This window comes from Motacilla alba, chromosome 18 (assembly GCF_015832195.1).
Source record: "Motacilla alba alba isolate MOTALB_02 chromosome 18, Motacilla_alba_V1.0_pri, whole genome shotgun sequence".
NCBI classification, from domain to species: Eukaryota; Metazoa; Chordata; class Aves; order Passeriformes; family Motacillidae; genus Motacilla; species Motacilla alba.
In genome coordinates this window covers 4,010,295-4,031,028 of record NC_052033.1, presented here as the reverse complement: position 1 = coordinate 4,031,028, position 20,734 = coordinate 4,010,295, and the positions used below count along the sequence as shown (strand labels likewise).

Below are 20,734 nucleotides of genomic sequence, written 5' to 3'. Positions count from 1 at the left end.
TCCTCTTTCCCCTAAAGCTGCTCCAGGAGTTGTAGTCCAAGTGTTGTTGGGAGGGGATTGCACTGAACCACTTAGGGGCTCTGACACAGCACTGCTCCTTGCATTCAGGGGATCTTCCTCTGCAGCCTCCATGGGGGGATGAGCCTTGCCTAACAGTGAGCTGGGTCAAATTCCTGTCTAAAACAAAGGGGAGAGATCCACACACACTCCATGCTGTCTTGGTTTCAGCTGAGGTACAGTTAGTTTTCTTCCTAGCAGCTGGCACAGTGCTGAGTTTGGATTCAGTACGAGAATAATGTTGATAACACCCTGCTGTTTTAGTTGGTGCTCAGCAATTCTGAAGGGCTCATCAGTGTCCTGTGCTGTGCCAGCAGGGAGCTGCAGAAGGAGCCAGGAGGGAGCAAGGCCAGGACAGCTGACCACACTGTCCAGCAGGATATTCCACACCACAGAATGGCATAAACTGGGGGAGTTGGCCAGGAGGGGCTGAATGCTGCTCAGGGAAGGGCTGGGTATGGGTGTTCAATTGTACTGTGCATCACTTGTCTTTCTTGGATTTTATTCCTCTCTCTTTTTGTTTCCTTCTGTTTCTTTGTTATTATCATCATTATCGTTATTATTATCATTATCTTTTACTTTATTTCAATGATTAAACTGTTCTTCTCTCACAAATTTTACTTTTTTTTCTGATGCTCCTCCCTATCCCAGGGGTGGGAGGCAGGGAGTGGGTGGCTGTGTAGTGCTGAGTTGCTGGCTGGAGTTAAACCACAATGCATGCACATAAAAGCAAACTGTTTCCCCATTGTTTGCAAGAACTTCAGCATTTGGCAATGCTGAGATTCCCTCTTGACTGTCATTGATAGAGACTGCTGTGCTCACAGCACTTCTTGATGGGCAAAATCAGAGGCAAAGGTAATATTAGTAACCAAAAAACAGAATTAGCAACTGCAAAACATAATGCTTGCATGCTTTTTGAAGTGATGCACATTTTGGCAGGGACTACAGCTGAAACACTGGGTTAGCTTTGCTTTTTGTACTGTTTCCATCCAACATTTGCTGGTGTTTACTGTATACCATCCCCATCTGTCTCTTGGCATAGCCTTTGTCTAAGAATACAGCCATGGCACTCACCTGTGAAAGGCCTCTGCTTTTCCTGCAGTCCAGCAGAGACACATGAAGCACACTGAAAATGTGGCTGAAAGGATGTTGGGGCAATTCAGAGCTTCCCTGAAGCAAACTGCTGATATCTGTCCTTGCAGGGCTCTGGTGCTGACTGTACAAAGTGGAGGAACACCATGGGCCCCTAAAGTGATCTGAGATTAATGGTGACCTGCTTGGCACATGGAATCACTGCAGGATCAAATTAAGGAGTAGGAGTAGTGGTAATGGAGGGACTTCAGTTCTTGAAGAGAAAGAAGGTGTTGGGTACAGAAATGACAAGCATGCAGCAAAAAAGTGTGAAATCTGGATCTTCTGAAACAGAACCCAGGGCTGGATTACCCCAGACTCCTCTTTGTGAGGTTTTCATGCACAGCAGAGATAGCCTGGTGTATCTTTGTTGTTTTCAAGGCCAGATATCCATGAAGGGAATATGAAGGAACCAGCCTGCTGCCGTATCCTTCCGGAGCTGGTACACTCCCACACTGCAGAGTTTACTTTTCTTCAGTGTGCTTTTGCAAACAGTACCAGGGGACCAATAATCCCATGGTGGAGGAGCTGTGCCAGGATTTGTTGCAGTACTCTGTGCCATCCAGTGGAGTTTTCTGGGAGAGGGTCTGGTTTTGTGGTTCACGTGATGGTGCCCCTGTAAAATAAATTGTGACAGCGCCTCCATGATCAGTGCTTTGACTCATGGTATATCCATGGGAAGGTGAAGGAGGGCCAGATCCCTGCCTCTCTTTCTCAGACACTTGATCATTTCATGCTTTGCAGAAAGTCAGAGTCATTTTCTTGGACAGCTCCACGTGCTCTTGGGACATTAAAACAGAGGGGTTCATTTCTGTCCCAAAGGGTGATTTCTCCAGGGCAATGCTGCTTCCTGTTCTGGATGAAGCTAGCACAGATGAAGGGAGAAATGGACTGAAATTCTTTGGGTATATTAGAATCTGTAGATTGCCAAACCACATCATTTCCTTCCAGCTGTGTATCTGGTTAGACTTTACATTACCTAGATACTGACTTAATGGGTTGGTTTTTTGTTTTCTTTTCTCAGCAGAAACCCCGAAAGGCAACTCCTCAGCCAGGAGAAGACGCCTTGAACGGCCACCTTCCCCCTGGCTGGCAGAGCTACATGTCCCCCCAGGGTCGCAGGTACTACGTGAACACCTTCACAAATGGTAAGTGGGGGTGGTTTCCAGTACATGTTTCACCATACCAGCACAGATCTGTTTCAGGAAATCATCTTGATGGTTGATTTGGGTAACAAAAGTAGCTGCAGAGCCAGAGTCATTAATATGATCCTGACACCATACCTGAAAGAAAATACAAGAAGATTATGATCCTCTGTCATCTTAATTCTGATTATCAGAAGACATCTGAAACACTGACAAAAGACTGGGAATGTAAAGTAAAAATGCCCCTGTCATAAATGTTTTAGAATAGGAAACACTGTTAAAGATACAATTTTTACCCCATTCCCTATTTCCTTTGCCTGGAGATATTTATGTTATATATATACATACATGTAAAGTAGTTTGATAGAACATCAGATATCACTAAAGCACCTTTGAGGAAAACAGAAACAATGAACTGGTCAGACTCATGGAGACAAGGGAAGACAAACACATGTAATGGGACAACACAGACAAAGCTTCCAGGCTGTATTTGCGTCTTCTATTCCCTGTCATGTTGAGAAGCAGACTTAACTCATGATCTTATCACCTGCTCAAGACCTGTCAAACTTGTACCACCTCCAGGTTACCCGAGACTCTGTGTCGACCTGCTCTTCTCATCGTGAGCTCACAGCAGCATTGCAAAACAGGGTCTTGTGACAAGCAAATCCACATTTCTGTAGCAAAGAGAATGCCAGAGTGACATGAAGGGAGCTAATCTTGTTCACAGGGAAGTTGCAGCCATCAGGAGTGACCTCTGGCATTCCTTTATCTCTACAAAGAAGAACAGTGGGCACTTCATGGTCTGTTCTGTCTGATATGTTTGATTTCAGAAGCTTTTGGCCCAGAACTTTGCCAAGTCATTATTTACTGGAGTTTGATGCACTCACATCTTACAGGAGTCTCCCTCCAGAAAGTTCATTTCCATTTAACCCTGCCTCCATTTCCAAGCACAGTTTGCTCTGGCTGGTGGGCAGCATCCCCTGCACAGCTGGGGAGATCAGCAGGAGTTAGATACCCCATCCCCAGCGCAGTACAAATGCAGGCCAGGAGGTGATTATAGTCAGTTCTGAGCCATCACTGGGATGGGGTCACTGGGCTTAGGCCAGGTAAAACCAGTAAGAGGCAGAGCCCGTTTCTCTTGTGATAAAGAGCTCCTGTCAGAGGGACCCTGCCTCAGAAAGGTGGGGGACTGGGACTAAATTCTCCATCATGTCAGGCAGTTTTGTACTTCCCTCACAAAAGTTACAAGTGATAAAACAAGGGCCAATTGCCATATCCTGCTTGGGAGCTCAGGCCAGAAATCAGGAGATTTCTGATTCCTCTAGGAAGGGAGGATAACTTTGGCACAGGCTGACCAGGGGGGCGGGGGAATCTCCGTCCTTGGAAAATCTCAGAAACTGGCTGGACAGAGCCGTGGCTGATCTGTTGTTAGCAGTGATCCTGCTCAGAGTAGCTGGGCTGAACACTTCCAGAGGTCGCTCCCAACCAGTCTTTCTCAGGAGAATGCCCAGCCCACCTGTGGTTGTGCTCTCAACCATTACAGTGCTGTGTGCTTCTCAGAATAACAGCGTGTCAGAGAGGGTGGAAGTGGGGTTTCTGTGTTCTGAGCCTTGCTTTAGGAATCACTTCTTCAAGTTCTGTTTAGATGAGAATCTCGTCACCAGACTAATCCTAAACCCAGTGAAGCACTTCCATCATGGAAAGGCTCTGGGGAAGGGAGGTATGAGCCTTCTCATGGGGTGGGACTGTGGCTAAACATTTACCCAGCGTCCAGGCAGGGTCTGTGGGAAGGGGACCTGTGTGAAGGAAGGCATTTCATTGATGGGAAAGCAGGTCTTAAAAGCAACAAAGGCAGTTTGAAAGCTGACTAAAGGGAAAACAAAGCAGGGGCCATAGTTAAATGACAATAAGCTGCTGCAAAACTGTTTGCCAGCTCATCCTCAGAGCATGGTCATCAAAGGTCCCTTGTCCAGGGGGAGTTTGTGCTGAAGGGAATCCTGCAGTGATCTGCCTGAGAATTCATTCTAGGCAGTATTTCCAGTGATGAATGGCATGTTGACATTGAGAGCACTTATTCAAAAAAATAACTTTTCACTGGAGCTGGGAGGGAACACGGTGTTCTCTCCTGCACAGAACAGGCTCAGAATTCCCAATCACTCTGGAATAGGAGGATGCCGTTCAGTAAAGATGCATTTAAGATCAGAGATTTCACCAGAAATAATTAAGTGGCAAAGACAGGCAATGGAACAGTTTACAGATGAAGACATTGGGGCTCTGGAGGATCTGAAGTTGAGTGAGAGCCAGCAGTGTTGTGCTAGTACAAACCAGCCAGCATTTTCCATTGTATAAATAGGACTGTTGTCTGTGAGGCATGAAGTAAGCCTCCAACTTTACAAGGAAATTATAATGCCTCAGCTGGAATATTTTATCTTGTTTGGACTCTACACTTCAGGAAATATGTGAGTCAGCTGGATAAAGCCCAGAAGAGAGCAGCAAAAGTGATGGAAGATGTGGAAAACATAGCCTGTGGGTAAATGCTGAGAGATTGGGGATGTCTGCCCTTAGAAAGCACAGATGTGGGCAGGGTCATGAAAGGAGGCTTAAAGTGCATCAAATGCCACTCTGGAATAAGCTGTTTGCAATGCCTGTCATCACCAGAAGATTTCCATTTCAATTTCAATTTTCATCTCTAGAACACATTTCAATTGCAACCAGGACAGCTAACTTTCCAAGCTCTGCTGGAAGTGAAGTGTGGGAGTACAGAGTTGCCTGGGAGTCTGTATCACCGGAGCAGATTATGCAAAACCATGAAAATTCATGGTTGGCCTTCCCCGGGGTAGAGCAGGGGCAGTATGACTTCCTGAAATCCCTGTCAGGCCTGTTTGTTTCAGTCTGTAAAGCCTAAACTACACAAAAATATTTATCAGTGTGGAAACTGACAAATGCCTTCAATGGAAGTTGTTCTTTATTTGGTGTCTTTGTATTTCCCCAGTTTTTACAATCATCATGTTTAACCAGGCTCTTGTCACTCATCTCCTGGTTTGCTTTTTCTGCTTATCTGAGTCAAAGAATCTTAATATGAGTTCAGAGGAACTTTTCATTTGTGCTTTTCATTTGCAGCTGTGCTGAATCTTCCCGTTGTATTTGTGGGGTTCCCAGAGGAAGGAAGGAGAGATGAATCTGACTCCATGTGCTCAGAAGACTAATTTATTATTTTATGATACTATATTATATTAAAGAATACTATACTAAGCTATACTAAAGAATACAGAAAGGATACAGACAGAAGGCTAAAAACATAATAATGAAAAACTCATGACTCCTTCCAGAGTCCTGACACAGCTTGGCCCTGATTGCCCAATAAGTCAAAACAATTCACATGAAACCAATGAAACAATCACCTGTGGGTAAACAACCTCCAAACACATTCCAAAGCAGCAAAACACAGGAGAAGCAAATGAGATAATTATTGTTTTCCTTTTTCTCTGAGGCTTCTCAGCTTCCCAGGAGCAGAATCCCGGGCGAAGGGATTTTTCCAGAAAATATGACTGTGACATCTTCCCGCTGTGTTTTGGGGCAGGTCCTGCCCCTCCGTGGACTGTCCTGCCCCTGAGCTCTCCAGGAAAAGGCAGGATCAGGCAGGAATGTCACCAGGCAGCAGCAGAGGGTGGGCTCCACACCACAGGATCTGTTGGGATGGGTGCATGGCTGGGAGCAAGGGGGGACACAGCCTGTGAGGAAGGTCAGCAAGCTAAAGCTGTACAGATTTGGTGTGGTGGAGCTCTGTGCTGCTCCCCAGACGAACCCTGTGTGTAGTTCTGTGCCCTCCTCCTAAACACGAAAGGTGTTGGGTGACCTGTCTGTTCAACAGCTTGTCCTTCTGACCATGCCTGGTGGTGCATCTTCTCTGCCTCAGTGCAGAAGTCTTTTTTTGGGTTAAAGTGGGTTTTTTTTTTTTTTGCTCTTAGTGCTTGAACTATTCAGAAGTGGTAACACAAGCATCCACTCGCATTCCTGGGGAGGGGAAGTGGGATTTTAGGGTCAAGTAAAATCTTGATTCTTCTGAGCCTTCAAAATACAGCAGATGCCTCCCTTCTTGTGAGGCATTGCTATTATTGTCACCATTGTTTTCAGTGGTTAATGGCCTTCCACACTGGGATTATCTGCCTTTGTTGTACATCTTGACCCTGAGATGAGCTCAGTTAGTCAAAGCAGGGTGCTAATAATGCCAGGGTTGTGGCTTTGATCCCCATATGGGCCATTCACCTAAGAGTCTGACTCCATGATCCTTCTGGGTCCCTTCCAACTCAGACTATTTTTTGATTTTGTGATCTTATCTAACTGTAACAGTATTTCCACCATGTGTTGTTGTGTGGTTTGATTTTCATTGTCTTTACAGGAAAAGAAACACAAGGAATTGGTTGTTAACTAGAAAGAAATAGAATATATATGAGACAGTGTTCTTATGTGGAAGAAAAATGTTAGGAAAATCACTAATGAAGGAATTGGGGTGACCCTGGAACAAATGGATGCGCAGAGGTGACAAACAGCACATTTGTGTGTCTCCACTTGATATCCCACCAGATAAACAGTTCACATTTATCATCCTTTGAAGCAGGTTCAATCCTGAAACCACTGTAAGAGCCTCTGGGCTGGATACAACCTGCACAGTGAAACCCAAGACAATTTCAGTGCACCCAAGCTTTTCTGGGCATGGCCTTGCCACAGGAAGGCTGAGTGTGCAGCAGTGACATTACAGCTGGGTGCCTGGCAATGCCTTGTGCAACATCCAGAGCCATCCCTGCTTGCCATGGCAGAGCACAAGCCAGAGTGCCCGGAATGCACAGCCACTACGTGGTTAACGAGTTACTCAGTGTCTGTAGGAGGGGTTTTCAATTGTGTGTGGGTGGTAGATTCAGCAAGAAAATATTTCATTATGCTGAAGAAATTCTCTGATGGGCTGCAGCTGCAATACCTCTTGCATTAGTCAAACAATAGCACTCCAGCTACCTTGCCCATCATATTAAAGGTGACTTATGTACTTGTGACACCAGTGTTGGTGGCTTGCTGCCACCTTGCTTTCACAGCTGAGGCCAACTTTACGTGGTGTGTTCTTATTTCCAGCCTTTTCTTGTCTTTTATGTAAGGTACTTCCCATTTACTAAACAGCATTTTATCTCCTGGAAAGCAGAACTTCTGCTTTTGTGTTATCTTGATCCTAATTAAAGTCCATATATTCTTATCATCACAAGCATCATTAGTGAAATGCCACCTGCAGCAATAAGTTCTGGGGCAGTCCTGAAATGTGTGGCTGAAAGAGGTCATTTTCTTAAAAGGTCTCTGAATTGAGGGATTTTATTCACCACCTATGATCAGCTCCTACTCCAACCAAACTTATGAACTGCAGCTCAAAGAGTAAGTCATCCGTGGAGACAACAGAGATGTCAAGCATTTTTATTACATGTTTTTTTCTCATACAGTTAAAATTTTTCAATGGCAATTTCCCTCTGATACAGGATGCTCTAGCTAAAGGGTGGTTATAGGAACCTGCCTTGGTAAAGTGGCCTAAAACCCAGAAAAAAACAAAGCATGTCTCAGAAAATGCTGGAAATAGCATTATTATCACTGCTAAGCCTGCAGTGAAGGGCTCCCTTTTGTCACATGGTGTTTGCAAAAGGAGGGGCATGGTAGATATCCCAGTAATCATTTTGAAAGATCAAGTGAGAGCTCTTGTCAGCAGCTTTTCCCGTGCTGTGGAGGTGGTGACAAGCACCTCTCCATTCAACATGGACACAACAATTCAGGAACTCCTGCATGGTGCCTGTCTCCATGGTGTGTCTTTCAAGACTGAGGTCAAAAGCTGTTTGGCAGCCTCAGTCTCTCTTTTATTGAACTGCCTGTGGGATGGGAGTGGATTTCAGTTCTGACACCACAACTTCTGCTGACCAAGTTCATGGGCTGCCTGATTCTCTGCTTTCAGCACTTCTGTCCTTGACTCTCATGTTTGATGCAGGTGCAGAGAGATTTGCGTTGGTCAGTTCTGCCTGCTTTTTTGTCCCTTTTTATTATGTATAAGGAGGGAGGTGAAGGCCACAGTCCTGGGAGGCCCGTGGAGGAGTGTGAGGTCACTGTGTTGCAGTTCAGAGGCTCCTGCACGGGCTGGTGGTTTGGGCATTTTGAAGTGACACTGGTACAGGTGACCCATGCAGGATTCAGTACTGCAGGGCTCAGTGGACCAAAATGTGGGAGCACAAAGATGGAGAAGCTGCTGTGTTGATTCAGGAGAGTCCACATCCTTTGGTCTGCAGGAGGTCAGGGCTGGTCTGAATCACTTCTGTGAACTGATGCAGAGATGAGATCTCCTCATTCCAATGAAATCTAGAACAATCTTGTGCTACACAGCCTCTGTGGAACAGAAGGGAAAATATTTTCATTGCACTCTCATTCACCCACTCCTTCTACTTCAGAAGTTCTGAGTGGTTCGCACCAGTCTCAGGGCATCGGGAGTGACATTCCCTCCTTGCATCCCCAAACCCCCACTCTCCCTTGACCATTCCTTTAGGCTTTTTTCTACCACACACAGTATCAAGAAATGAAATGCTGTGAAAACTCTGCCAGTTCCTCACAAATGGGGGGAAGATCTTAGCCAGAAAGGGGACATGAGGTGTGACACCCTGACAGTTCTCTGCTCCTGGCTGGTGACGTGAGGTTCAGAGTGTGGTGGCTCCAGGCAGATGGGAGGTTTGGGATGCTAAAGAAAACCTTTAGAACCTGTGTCCAAAGCAGGGCTGGTTGCCCTCCCTCTGAGTCACAGGGCCAACCAATCTTTACCCTTTGGGGAGCCATGGACAGGCCACAAAGCTTGCTGAGAGTCTGTGGAGGTGCTGTGGAGAAGCACAGAAAGGTTATGGAGGGTTTGCAAACTGTCTGCAAGGTGTCTCCTGCCTGCCATTGGCAAGAGTAAAGTGTATCCAAAAAGGAGGAGCTGAAACTGTGTAGGCCTGTTCTATCCTTCTGCAGATGGGACTTCTAGTTCTGCTTTTTTTCAGGACCAGTTTGGAAGAAGTTTTTGGGGTTGCTTCTTGTGGCATTAAGGGGGGACATGTTCTGTTGCTGTTCTTCATCCCTGTCTGTGCACCTTCATCCTTGGCCTGCACAGCTTCACGTTGTTCAGGGCAGAAACTGGGTTTAGAGCTGCTCAGCATCACAGATTTATTGCTGTTAAAGCCAAAATAAACTCCAAACCTGTTTATAAAGATGTGAGTTAGCACCAGTAGTGTGGTGACAAAGGCAGGTGCTACAGATCCTTAAGACGAGGAGAGGTTTCTGTGCAGTAAGATTCAGAGGTCCACTGGCTTGATCTGCCCCATTCTCATCGTTTAGACATTGAAACTATGGAGCATTTAGCTCCAAAAATAGAACTACACATGACACCATGCTGAGGTACTAAAATGAAAGGAATATAGGCACATTCGTGAGGGATTGTGCTGGTACATAAAGCCCTGACGCCTGGCTGATGATGTATGTTCAAACTGGAAAGCAGCTCCTTTGACCTTAGAGTGCCACTGAAGTCATGGAAGAGGGACCAACAGTTCATTCTTCAGCTGTCACAGTGTGATCACAAAAATCGTCTGCTTCAGGATATTCTCAGAAGCTCTGTTTCTTGACTAACACAATTCCCAGAGTGTGTGGCTCTCTGACACATCATGTCATTTCTCATTCTGCCAAACAGGAGTGAACTTGCTCCCCCAAACACCACAGGTTTCCACTTTTCCTCTGGTAGGAAATGTTTCACCACTTCTGTGAAAACCCTCTCTGGTTCCGTTGGCCGGTGGAGCTTGGATCTTGTAACTGTTTTTCCTTTTACTTCATCATTTCAGTTGTAACAAGTGGTTTTCTCCTGCCTGGCTGTTCACTAACTCAATTCCACAGAACCACGGAGTGGTTTGGATTGGAAGGGACCTTGTGCCAGCTCCCTGCAGGGGACACATTCCACTAGACCAGATGGCTCCTGGCCCTGGCCTTGGGTATCTCCCAGGGCTGCAGCACTTGTTTTTGTTCACAGCCCTCCTTCACAGTCAAGAATTGTCTGCAATCGTCTGCTGGGTCATCTCTCAAGGAAACTGTTGGTTATTCCTTGCCCACACTGCCTGAATGGTCTAATTAACATGTGGCTGAGCAGGGAGGACAGAACTTGTTGGTGTTGGTCTGCCAGTGCTAAATTGCACCCAGAGTGCAGGGCTTGAGCTTGACTGGAACATCCTCTGGGGAAAACTGTGTGGGATGTAAAATCTGGGTCAGTGTGGAATCTGTTCCTAAAACCACGATCACTGTTTTACCACAGGGTCACAAGTAGCCTTCTGATTTTCCAAGCACCAGGATTGTGCTGGTACTCCCAGACAAAACTGTGCCTTTGCTGGATCAGACAGTGCATTATCTCTCAACAAGCCTTCTCTGTGTCTCTGTAAAAAAAGTCATCCCCCCACTCACTTCTAATCCCCACTCTCCCTTCTAATCATGACTAAGCTGCAGAGAAATCTGTAATGTCACAGTTTTACCTTGGTAAACGTACTTGCTTCCAGTAGATGGCATTCCAGCAGTGCAGTCCTGATCCAGATTAGTTCCTGCTTGAGCTGCCAGAATAATCCCTGCACAGAAATGGACTATTTTTCATCCTAATGCTCAAAAAAATGGTGTTAAACACTCGTGTTCATTTCCTATCTAATTAAAGATGTTTTTCTATTTAATGCATTTTATAACATTGGGGTTTTTTCTTTATTTTTCAATGTGCTTAGCTCCAAAGTAATTTTATTTTGGAAAATTTGTCAAGACACTGTTTTGGATTGGATTCACAAATCTGCTAACCACTGGGCACTGCTCTTTCATGTGTGAATTTTCTGCCCTCAAGTTATGTGTCTGGGCCCTCTGTGTGGCAGAGGGGAAGAATGAGGCACTGCACAGCAGCTCCACAACAGCCAGCAGGCAAAGCAGAGAGCAGTTACCAGGAGCAGCTGGTGATTTTCACAGAATCACAGAACATTCTGAGTTGGAAGGGGCCCCCAAGGATCATCGAGTCCAGCTCGTTAGTGAATGGCCCATACAAGGATCAAACCCACAAACTTCTTTATTAGCACCATGCTCTGGCTAACTGAGCTGTCTCTTTAACCAATTAATTACATTTCATATATATTTTTCAGGTTTTTAGGTACATTCCTCTGCAGGGTCTCAAAAATGCTGGAGACTGGTATCCTTGAATAAAATTCCCAAGCCAAATATGAAGGTAGCTTGCTTTGCTGCTAACATCAAAGTCAGTGCTGGCAAAAAAACATCACTTCACTGACTGCACTGGGGCTCAGCATCAGTGGGCATCACAGTCCCTTCCCACAGAAATCAGCTCACATTATTGATCAATCAACATTTTAAAATAAATTTTAAAAAAATCTACAAGACACCTGGGTGCTGTATTATTTTTTACCTTTGCCTTACAGTAAATGTAAATTAGAATTTGTCTCTATTTAACCATGCACTTGTGGATTGTAAGCCAAGACAAGCTGACTCATAAAAGACAACTCTTTGCATTTGATTTTGCTTCTGTTTACTTAAGACACCTCTCAGTGCTTCTTTATTGACCTACCGTGGAATTTATTTACTTACTACCCTGTTCACAAAAACACACTAAAATTTAAATATTCCCTCGAGACTCAGCAAAGCTTCTAGTTCAGGTTTTAAACTTCTAATGGAAGAAAAAGCTCAAGGTATTTTTCTTTGCAGGCAAAAGCATGCTGTGGCTTGGGGAGGGGGAGGGCATTTACAGGTGTGGGGGTGGCACCTGCTTCCATTTGGGATCTGTAATCCTGAGTTCTTTCTGAAATAAGGAACCTAACACAACCCTTGAGGACACCTCTGTGCACATATATACACATAGACATCTGTATGCATACAGATACATAAATGTATATACACAATGTGCACAATTCTAAATATAAAAATAGGCTTTTTATGGTTCTTGAAGCATGTTAACACCCTGCTTGATGGCCAAATAAGCACTGACCCAGCACAGGAGGCCTTTTGTGCCCTGAGGGAGGTGCTCGCTGCCAACCCTAAAATCCTCGAGGGCTCTCCTCCATCCCTGCTTGACCAGAACCCTGACACAGGTACAGGATTTCTGACACACAGGTACAGGATTTCAGGCTTTGGCAGAATTAGATGGTTGCTGACTGGGATTTGGGAAACAGCAGTCTCAAATGAAGCAGCCAAAAGTCCTCAGACTTTTTTACAGTGGCTTGCTAATTTTCTCATTGGTACAATCTGGCAGTCAGTGTTGTTTAGATGATTTGGAACTGACATGTGCATTCAAAAGGAATGGTTCCTTGGGCTTTCTGGCTGGACTTCTGTGGAGGTTGCTCCTCTCACTCCACTGTCTTCTGTTCTCAACTTCTAAAAAGTTTTGCACTTAAATCTTCTGTCTTCAGCATGTGGTCAAAATCAATTTTCCATTTGCTGAAAAAATGAGCAGAATGGTTAAACTGCAGAGGCAACTGAGGGGGGAAGCAGCAGCAGTCTTTGGAGTGTCACAGCTGGTGTGACAAACATTTGCACGTTCCAGCTGCTAAGTGACATGAATGGAAAAAGGGGAATTTTCCAGAGAAATATTTTTTTGGGGGGAAAAAAGGTGCTAAGGCTGTGTATATGTGACTGAAAGCAGATCTGAGAGCCACTCACAGCTGCCTTTCATGGAGAGAGCAGGTGCAGAGGCACTCTGTCCCCAGGCTGAGGACCACGGCTGGCATGTGGCAGTGCCCTCAGTGGGCTGCAGGCAGTGCCCAGGCTGGGCTGGACTTCAGTGCACCTGGAAAGGCAGTCAGTGCAGGCCAGGTGAGTGTTCCCAGGCAGTGACCTGGAAGAACCAGTGATGCAGCCTCCAGCCTGCTCTGTCTCCACCCATCCCAGCTGGCAGCTGTGGCAGGAAGAGATCAGGGGAGAGAGGAAGGGCAGGGAGGTGCAGGCATCTTCCTCACAGGGTGAGAACCTGGTTCAGAGGACACTGAGGGTCAGACCCACTGGTTTATGTGTCATAACTCTGGTATGTGTGTAAAAACCTCCATCACCCTGACACTGGTGTTTCCCTTCAACAGAAACGACGTGGGAGCGGCCCAGCAGTGTGCCTGGCACTCCCAAGAGCCCTGTGTCACAGAAGAGCTCTGCAGGTACTGTTTGATGCTGTGCCTGGGTCAGTCTGCTCCTCTACCATTCAGCAAAGCAAAGGAAAGTGCTGTGATACAGTGGGAGAGAGACTTGATGGACATACGGAATCATGGAATGGTTCAGGTTGGAGGGGACCTTAAAGATCATCTCGTTCCACCTGCCTGCCATGGGCAGGAGCACCTTCCACTATCCCAGGCTGCTCCAAGCCCCGTCCAACCTGGCCTTGGACACTTCAGGGATCCAGGGGCAGCCGCAGTTTCTCTGGGCACCCTGTGCCAGGGCCTCACCACCCTCACAGATTTTCTCTTAATCTCTGATCTCAGTCTATCCTCCCACAGCTGAAGCCATTGCCCCTTGTCCTGTCACTCCAGACTCTTGCCTAATGTCCCTTTCTAGCTCTCCTGTATCCCTGTCAGACTCTATTGTCTCCCCAGACCCTTCTCCAGGCTACACAGTCATGAGAGTGTAGCAGAGAAAACATGGTGGGGCTTTCCCTCCTGACACCTCCTCTGTGACTGTTGTTTCCCTGCCAGTCCATCTTCTGTCTGGGTGTCTGAAGTGTCCACTCAGGAGCTGAGGTGGCTCCTTCTGGGAGCACGGAGGCAAAGAGGGGCCCAACAAGCACTTCCTCAGTTCTGCTTTCTGACAGGGCAGGGAAATCAAAGAGCTGCAGACACACATGGGCTGGCTGATGCTCTTCCACACAGAACATGTGCACAGCAAAGTTTCAGCATGTGATGGCTAGAGGGGTGACCATACACATCATCTCTGTCTTGACTTGAGGTTGCAGGGAAGCAAGTAGCAGAGTCAGATGTGTAACTGTACTGAAGAATGACAAAGCAAAGCAAAAATTACTCTAGAATAAGAAGTGTTAAATGTAAAGGCCATTGGTGCCAGCTGACTGTAAATAAAGCAGGTTAGAGGATGTTTTTCTTGGAAATTTTTGAACTGATGTCCCTCTTTATTGGCAGAACTGGGTGGGTAGTCTGTGTGAAGATTGTGCATTTCATTGTGACCAAAGGATTTATAATGTAGTTGAGTATCTTGTTTCAACACTAGTTTGAGCATTATTCATTGCTCAGTATATTAAAAAAAAAAGGCAATTTGTAGTTCCATGCAGGAACCAAAAACATCGTGCAAGGCTTGCTTTCTTTACATGAAAACTCCCTTGGACCAGTGTTTTTGATGGATGCCAGGTGCCCAGCAAGCCTCTCTGTCACTCTCCTCCTTAGGTGAATGGGGGTAAAAACTACAACAGAAGGGTTGGGATAAGGGCAGGGAGACATCACTCATTATGGTGATGGGCAAAACTGACTCCACACAGGAAAATGTTTACTCTATTACCCATCAAATCACAGTAGGGTAATGAGAGATGCAACTAAGCCTTAAAGCACTGTGATCTATATCTGCATGATCAGTTATGGGATTAGTTTTTAAATTTGTGCAGTTTTTCACTGGCTATCAGCTGCAAGCCTGCTAACTCTCCATCTGTTCTTGCAGTGAATGGCTACTACATCTCTGGGTCCCCAGTACACCAGCTCGACTCAGGTCACACGAGCCTCCGAAAACCCAGTGGGGACCCCCAGGTAAGTTTCTGGGAAAAAGGCAAACAGCAGGATCCAAGAATAAATGGGTTTCTACTTAAGTAGTTCAGGAATCCACCCAGAGCAAGAAGTCACGAGGTCATTCTCTTTTAGAAACTCAGGTCAGACAGATTTGTTGTGTGCAGTATAGTTAGGCTTTGTGTCCAGCTGGTAAAACAGTAAAAAAAGGCAAGATCCTTTGGATTTTTTGTCCTATCACTCCTTTCTGAAAAATCCACCAGGCCACTTCAGTCACTATTAGCAACCCTATGAATTTTCCTGCCACTCCAGCCTGAACCCTGGGCCTGTGTCCAGCACAGTCCTCTCTTTACATTTGCACATCCGCCCATGTCTGTATCTCATTGTGTTTTCCTGCAGCTCCAGCTTTCCCTCCCAAAGACAGTATTCACAAAGAATTCATCCAAAGCTTTTTTCTCAATGACTTCATCCACTCTGGCCTGTCCTTTCACAGCCCCTCCTCAGTGCCTCACCCAGCACATCACCCCGAGTTAACCTACAGCATGCTGACCTGTGGACAGTTGGCCTCCTCTGCCTTTGTCCAAATTTCCAATAAATATCTCTGCACTTTTGCTTGCAACACGTCATATCCCTGGGAAATTCTTCCCCACAGGTCTGCAGATGCAGCACAGGGCCCTCTTCCAGCTCCTCCCATGAAACTCTTTGCTTCCTGCCAAAACATCACCGTATGGCCATGTGACTGCCACAGCTGGTGGATCACACTCCACTTGGGCTGTGCTTCCCCACCCTCTGATGTTTCCCCCAGTGGTCCCAGACCTGAGTTTTCTCTTTCCTTTCTGTAAGAAAGTGGTGAGTCCTTTCTCAGTGCTAAATACCCCTGGGGAAGTGCATGGTTGATTGGTGTGCTGCTGCCATGTGGACCTGGCCTGTCTGGTGCTCTCAGTGTCTCTCACATTCTCTGTTTCTTGGGCTGAGTTTTGTGTTGTCTGAAAACTGTCCTGCTTTGCCTTGACTCTCTTTTCTCACATGCTGCCTCCTCAGCCTTTCACCCAGGTCAGTATTCCTGGTTTGGATTCATGGCATTTCTCATGATACACTACAGCTCTTTGGATTCTCTGTTTCTTCCACATCAAACATCTTGTACCAACTCCCTGTGCTGCTGTTTCTCTGAGCAATTTGCCTGGGCTGGAGACAGTGAGCACCTAAACTAGGTCAAATGCATTTTAGAATCTTATGTAGTGCATTACCAGACACCCCTGTCCACACATCTACTGTGACTCCCTCAGAGAACCCAAATAAACTTGTAGGCTGTGACTTCCTTCAAAAAGTCCCTTGTGAATACTTTTGTCAAAAAAAAACCCAAAAAATCTAAAGGTATCTGACTCCCATGTTTTTGTAGCTGTCTTGGAACGCAGTCAGATTAATTTCTGCAGAGTTTCCTTTGTAGCAACATTTGCCACCTTCTGTTTTTACGCTGCTGAGTCTCACTCGAATTCACAGACACCTTTTTACTCAAATTCACATCTGAGATACATGAGGAGTCATAGAGTGACAGAATGCTTCAGCTGGAAGAGACTCTAAAGCCCATCCAGTGCCACCCCCTGCCATGGCAGGGACACCTTCCACTATCCCAGGCTGCTCCAAGCCCCATCCAGCCTGGCCTTGGGCACTGCCAGGGATCCAGGGGCAGCCACAGCTGCTCTGGGCACCTGTGCCAGGGCCTCCCACCCTCACAGGGAACAGTTCCTTCCCAATATCCTATCTAACCCTGCCCTCTGTCAGTGGGAAGCCATTCCCCCTTTTTCTATCACTCCAGGCCTTTGTCTACAATCTCTCTCCAGCTTTTTGTAGACTGACCTCAGGATCTGAAGGTTTCCACTGAGGTCTTCCTGGAGCCTTCTCTTCTCCAGGCTCTCTCAGCCTGTGCAGTGCTTTGCTCAGCTGACTCAACCATCAGCCTGTCAGAAATCCCTTTCATGACTTTTCTCATTCCCTTCATCACCTCCATGGTACTTTCTTTCCACTGCTCCTTTATTACAGGTTTTTCCAAACTGAGCTCCTGGCTTCCTCCCCGCTTTGAACCTGCTTTGAATTAGTTCTGAATCCCTGACTGGCTGCTGGTGGCATTAATTCTCAGAACAGCTCGTGTCTACGCCCGCTTGGGAAGCTGCTTTTCCTGGGGGCTGTGGCAGCTTCTGCAGAGGAGTCCTTAGTAAGGAAAGCATCTGACCATAATCCTGTGGTTGCAAGAAGCTGTTCTGCATACCCTCAAAGTCTTCTTGGCCTGTTTCTCTCACTCCTTGTGTGTCTTGGGCCATCCTAAGCTGCTCTGCCTTGACTGCTTCCTTGTCTGTTCCTGGCAGGGGCTGTCTCCCACTGTGGAGCAGCTCCTAGGCTTTGGCCAGGACGCTTTCTGGGACCTGGGCAGCAGCCACCGTGCAAACAAATGCTGGCAAGATCCCTCCAGCGAGCTCAGCCACATTTCTTGGAAACAGGTCAGGGGGTGGGGGGAAAAGCCACAACTGAGAACAACGCGGAGCTATGCTGTGCTGGGCACTCAGCCAGACCTTGTTCATGGCTTCCTAGAGAGCAGCTAAGTGCTGCCCGTTCAAATTGTCACAACTGCCACCGAGGGGACAGCAGAACAGCCATGGAACTGCACGTGTGTGGTGCTGGCACCTTGCTGCTGCTGAGTCCCAGGACGAGCACCGGGTGCCTGAGCAGTGGGGTTTGGGGTGGGAGTCCCAAATGATGCCAGGAGCGATTCACGTGCTAAAGAGCAGTCACAGCATCCGAGCCCCACCAGGGACCTGCGACAGGGACAGGGAGCACTGCCCGCCTGGGGGGACTCTGGGGCACATTTGTGTCCCTGTCCCCAGGGGGATATGATGCCACCAATTCCGCAGATAGGCAGGAGCTACCATCGCTGTCCCCAGCAGTGGATGTCACCATCCCCGTCCCAGTTCTCACACCCAGCAGAGCAAAGTGCCACCCATGGGACACCAAGACTGCTGTCCCTGTCCCCGGGGGGGTGTGACGCCACCATCCCACGGCGTGGCAGGGCACTCTTCGCACCCCCGCCGGCGAGTGCCACCGTCCCACGGCGCAGCGAGCCCCGGCGCCGCGCTCGGTGCGGCGGAGGCGAGAGAGGCGGAGCAGCGAGCCGGGGCCTCCCGCGGCTCCCCCTCCCTCCATCCCTGCCTCCCGGGCCGAGCCGAGCCGAGCCGAGCCGTGCCATGGGACCCGCCTCTCCCCGCCCCGCGCAGCCATGCTGGGCTCCGAGAGCGGCCGCGATGATGCGCTCCGCTTCCCTCCGCAGAGCCCGGGATCCCCGGCGGCGCCGCGGCGGCAGAGCAAGGAGAGCAGCCTGACGGTGAGAGCGGGGCGCCGGGGCTGGGGGGCCGCGGGGGTTCCGTGATGGGCACCGGGGCTGGGGGGCCGCGGGGGTTCCGTGATGGACACCGGGGCTGCGGGGCCGCGGGGGTTCCGTGATGGGCTGCGGGGATTCCGTGCTGGGCACCGGGCAGTGGGGCTGGGGACCCGCGGGGGTTCCGTGCTGGGAACCGGCTAATGAGCTGGGGAACTGCGGGGATTCCGTGCTGGAACCGGGGCTGGGGAGCTCCGGGGATGCCGTGCTGGGCACCGGGCATCAGGGTACCGCGGGGGTTCCGTGCTGGGCACTGGGGCTGGGAGATCGTGGGGATTCCGTGCTGGGCACCGGGCAGTGGGGCCGGGGAACCTTGGGATTCTGTGCGGGACACCGCGGGGGTTCCGTGCTGGGCACCGGGGCTGCAGGACCGCGGGGGTTCCGTGCTGGGCACCGGGGCTGCGGGACCGCGGGGGTTCCGTGCTGGGCACCCCGTGCCGGAGCATCCTGCCCCCGCGGCGTTTTGGTGTTCCAGTCGCCGCGAAACCCACGGAGGGTTTGGGATCTCTGCCCTGCGCTGGGGTCCAGGCGCGGTTTTCCGTGGGATAGTGGTGGTTCCAAGATGAGCAGAGGGGAAGGAGGTGCCTTAAGAGGTGCCTGGGACTGTGAACCAGGTGTCTTGAAAAAACTTCCTCATCTGATCATCCCCCCTCCACAGCAGTGTCTGCACTGGGAGAAGTACTGAAGAGTTAGACAGAGCAGGATCTTTGTTTTTCCCAATCTGTATTTGAGGTGTCAAGAAGGTTTCTTGTGTCAGAGTGTCCAAGTAAAGATTTCTGGTGGAAAGTACAGGCAAAGGTTTTGTATTTCAGTGTTAAGTTAATTTTATGTTTACTTTTAGTCTTTATAATTAAGTATACCTGGCTCAATGATGAGACTTTTTACAAGAACATGTAGTGACAGGACAGGGGACAGCGGTTTAAAATTGAAAGAAAGAAGATTTAGATTAGCTAGTAGGAAGAAATTGTTTCCTGTGAGGGTGGGAGGCCCTGATACAGGCTGTCCAGAGAAGCTGTGGCTGCCCCTGGATCCCTGGAAGTGTCCAAGGCCAGGTTGGAAGGGGCTCGGAGCAGTTTGGGATAGTGGAAGCTCTCCCTGCCCATGGCAAGGGGTGGAACAAGATGGGCTTTAATGTTCCTTCCAACCTAAGCCATCTTCTGATTCTGTGTTGTGAATGGAAATGTTCTCAGTTGTATAATGTATCTCAGTTTAAAGTCATTAATAACTTTTGTGTGCTTGGTGACCTCATCTGGAGCACAATTAGCACTTATGGGCTCTTCAGTGCAGGACAGGTGATTAAAACCAGAAGGGAAATCAAAATAGATGAATGAAAGTGGCTAGTAATAAAAAGTTTTATTTAAATGGAAATCAGAAGAAATGAGCAGATAAATTAATTTTCAGCAATAAAGGAGAGGCAATTCTTGCAGCTGCAAGTATTGGCAGGGTATCAAGTCCCTGAGAACAAAAGGAATAATTTAATATTATACTTCCTTGTTAGTGTTATTACGAGGAGGAGATTGTTGTTTGCATTGTCACATGCAGCCTGCAGATTTATTCATTAGTGGGCTGGGTTGCTGGTGACAGAGACCAGGGCTCAAAAGAAGCACACAGAAGTGCCTCTGATGGAGATGTGAGTCAGCCACTGCCATGCAGGTACAGTGTTCTGGGGAAGGAGGGGGAAATCTTCAACAGTTTTTGAAAAAAAACCACTTCAATCAGTGATTTTAGTTACGAAAATTGGTTGTTACCAATGTTAGTACTGGTAATTGGTTTATTGAGAGCGTGGTGTGCTTTGAAGCAAGTACAAATCTGGATGTTCAGACATTTTTGCAGATGTCTGGGAGAATCAGCTGTTCCAGGGCTGCCGTGGCTGGGGCAGGAGACGTGTCCCTGCCCTTGAATGCAGCCCCTGCCTGCTCAGACTGGGGGGTTGAGGTAAATCATGGGCTGAACATCACATCCAGAGGGACTAGACACGGTCACACAGGGTGGGGTGCACTGGGCTGCATGAGAACAAGAGGAGGAGAGCTTGTTTTCCTGCAATCCCTGCTGCTTACAGGGCTCAGGCTGTTCTCTGAGGGTGGCTTTCCATATTTGCTGGCCCATGTGCCATCAGGTAACATCTGCAAAGCAAACTCTGTGTTATGTCAGGGTCACTGGGTGTGCGTTCCTCCTGCAGAAGCCCAAAGCTTTCAAGCAGGATGAAT

General features: G+C 47.9%; 1 protein-coding gene across 4 annotated transcripts in view; it reads left to right on the top strand.

The window, feature by feature from the left end:
* GAS7 (growth arrest specific 7) overlaps positions 1–20,734 on the top strand; it is a 75,580-nt gene that overhangs the window by 28,944 nt on the left and 25,902 nt on the right. For 2 of the 4 annotated variants that reach the window (XM_038157052.1, XM_038157054.1), the window contains exons 2-5: positions 2,213–2,336; positions 13,469–13,540; positions 15,039–15,124; positions 18,420–18,473. In XM_038157052.1, coding sequence (XP_038012980.1) covers positions 2,213–2,336; positions 13,469–13,540; positions 15,039–15,124; positions 18,420–18,473 — 336 coding nt within the window. The remainder of the gene's footprint in view (positions 1–2,212; positions 2,337–13,468; positions 13,541–15,038; positions 15,125–18,419; positions 18,474–20,734) is intronic. The other 2 variants (XM_038157053.1, XM_038157055.1) reach the window with 1 other exon arrangement.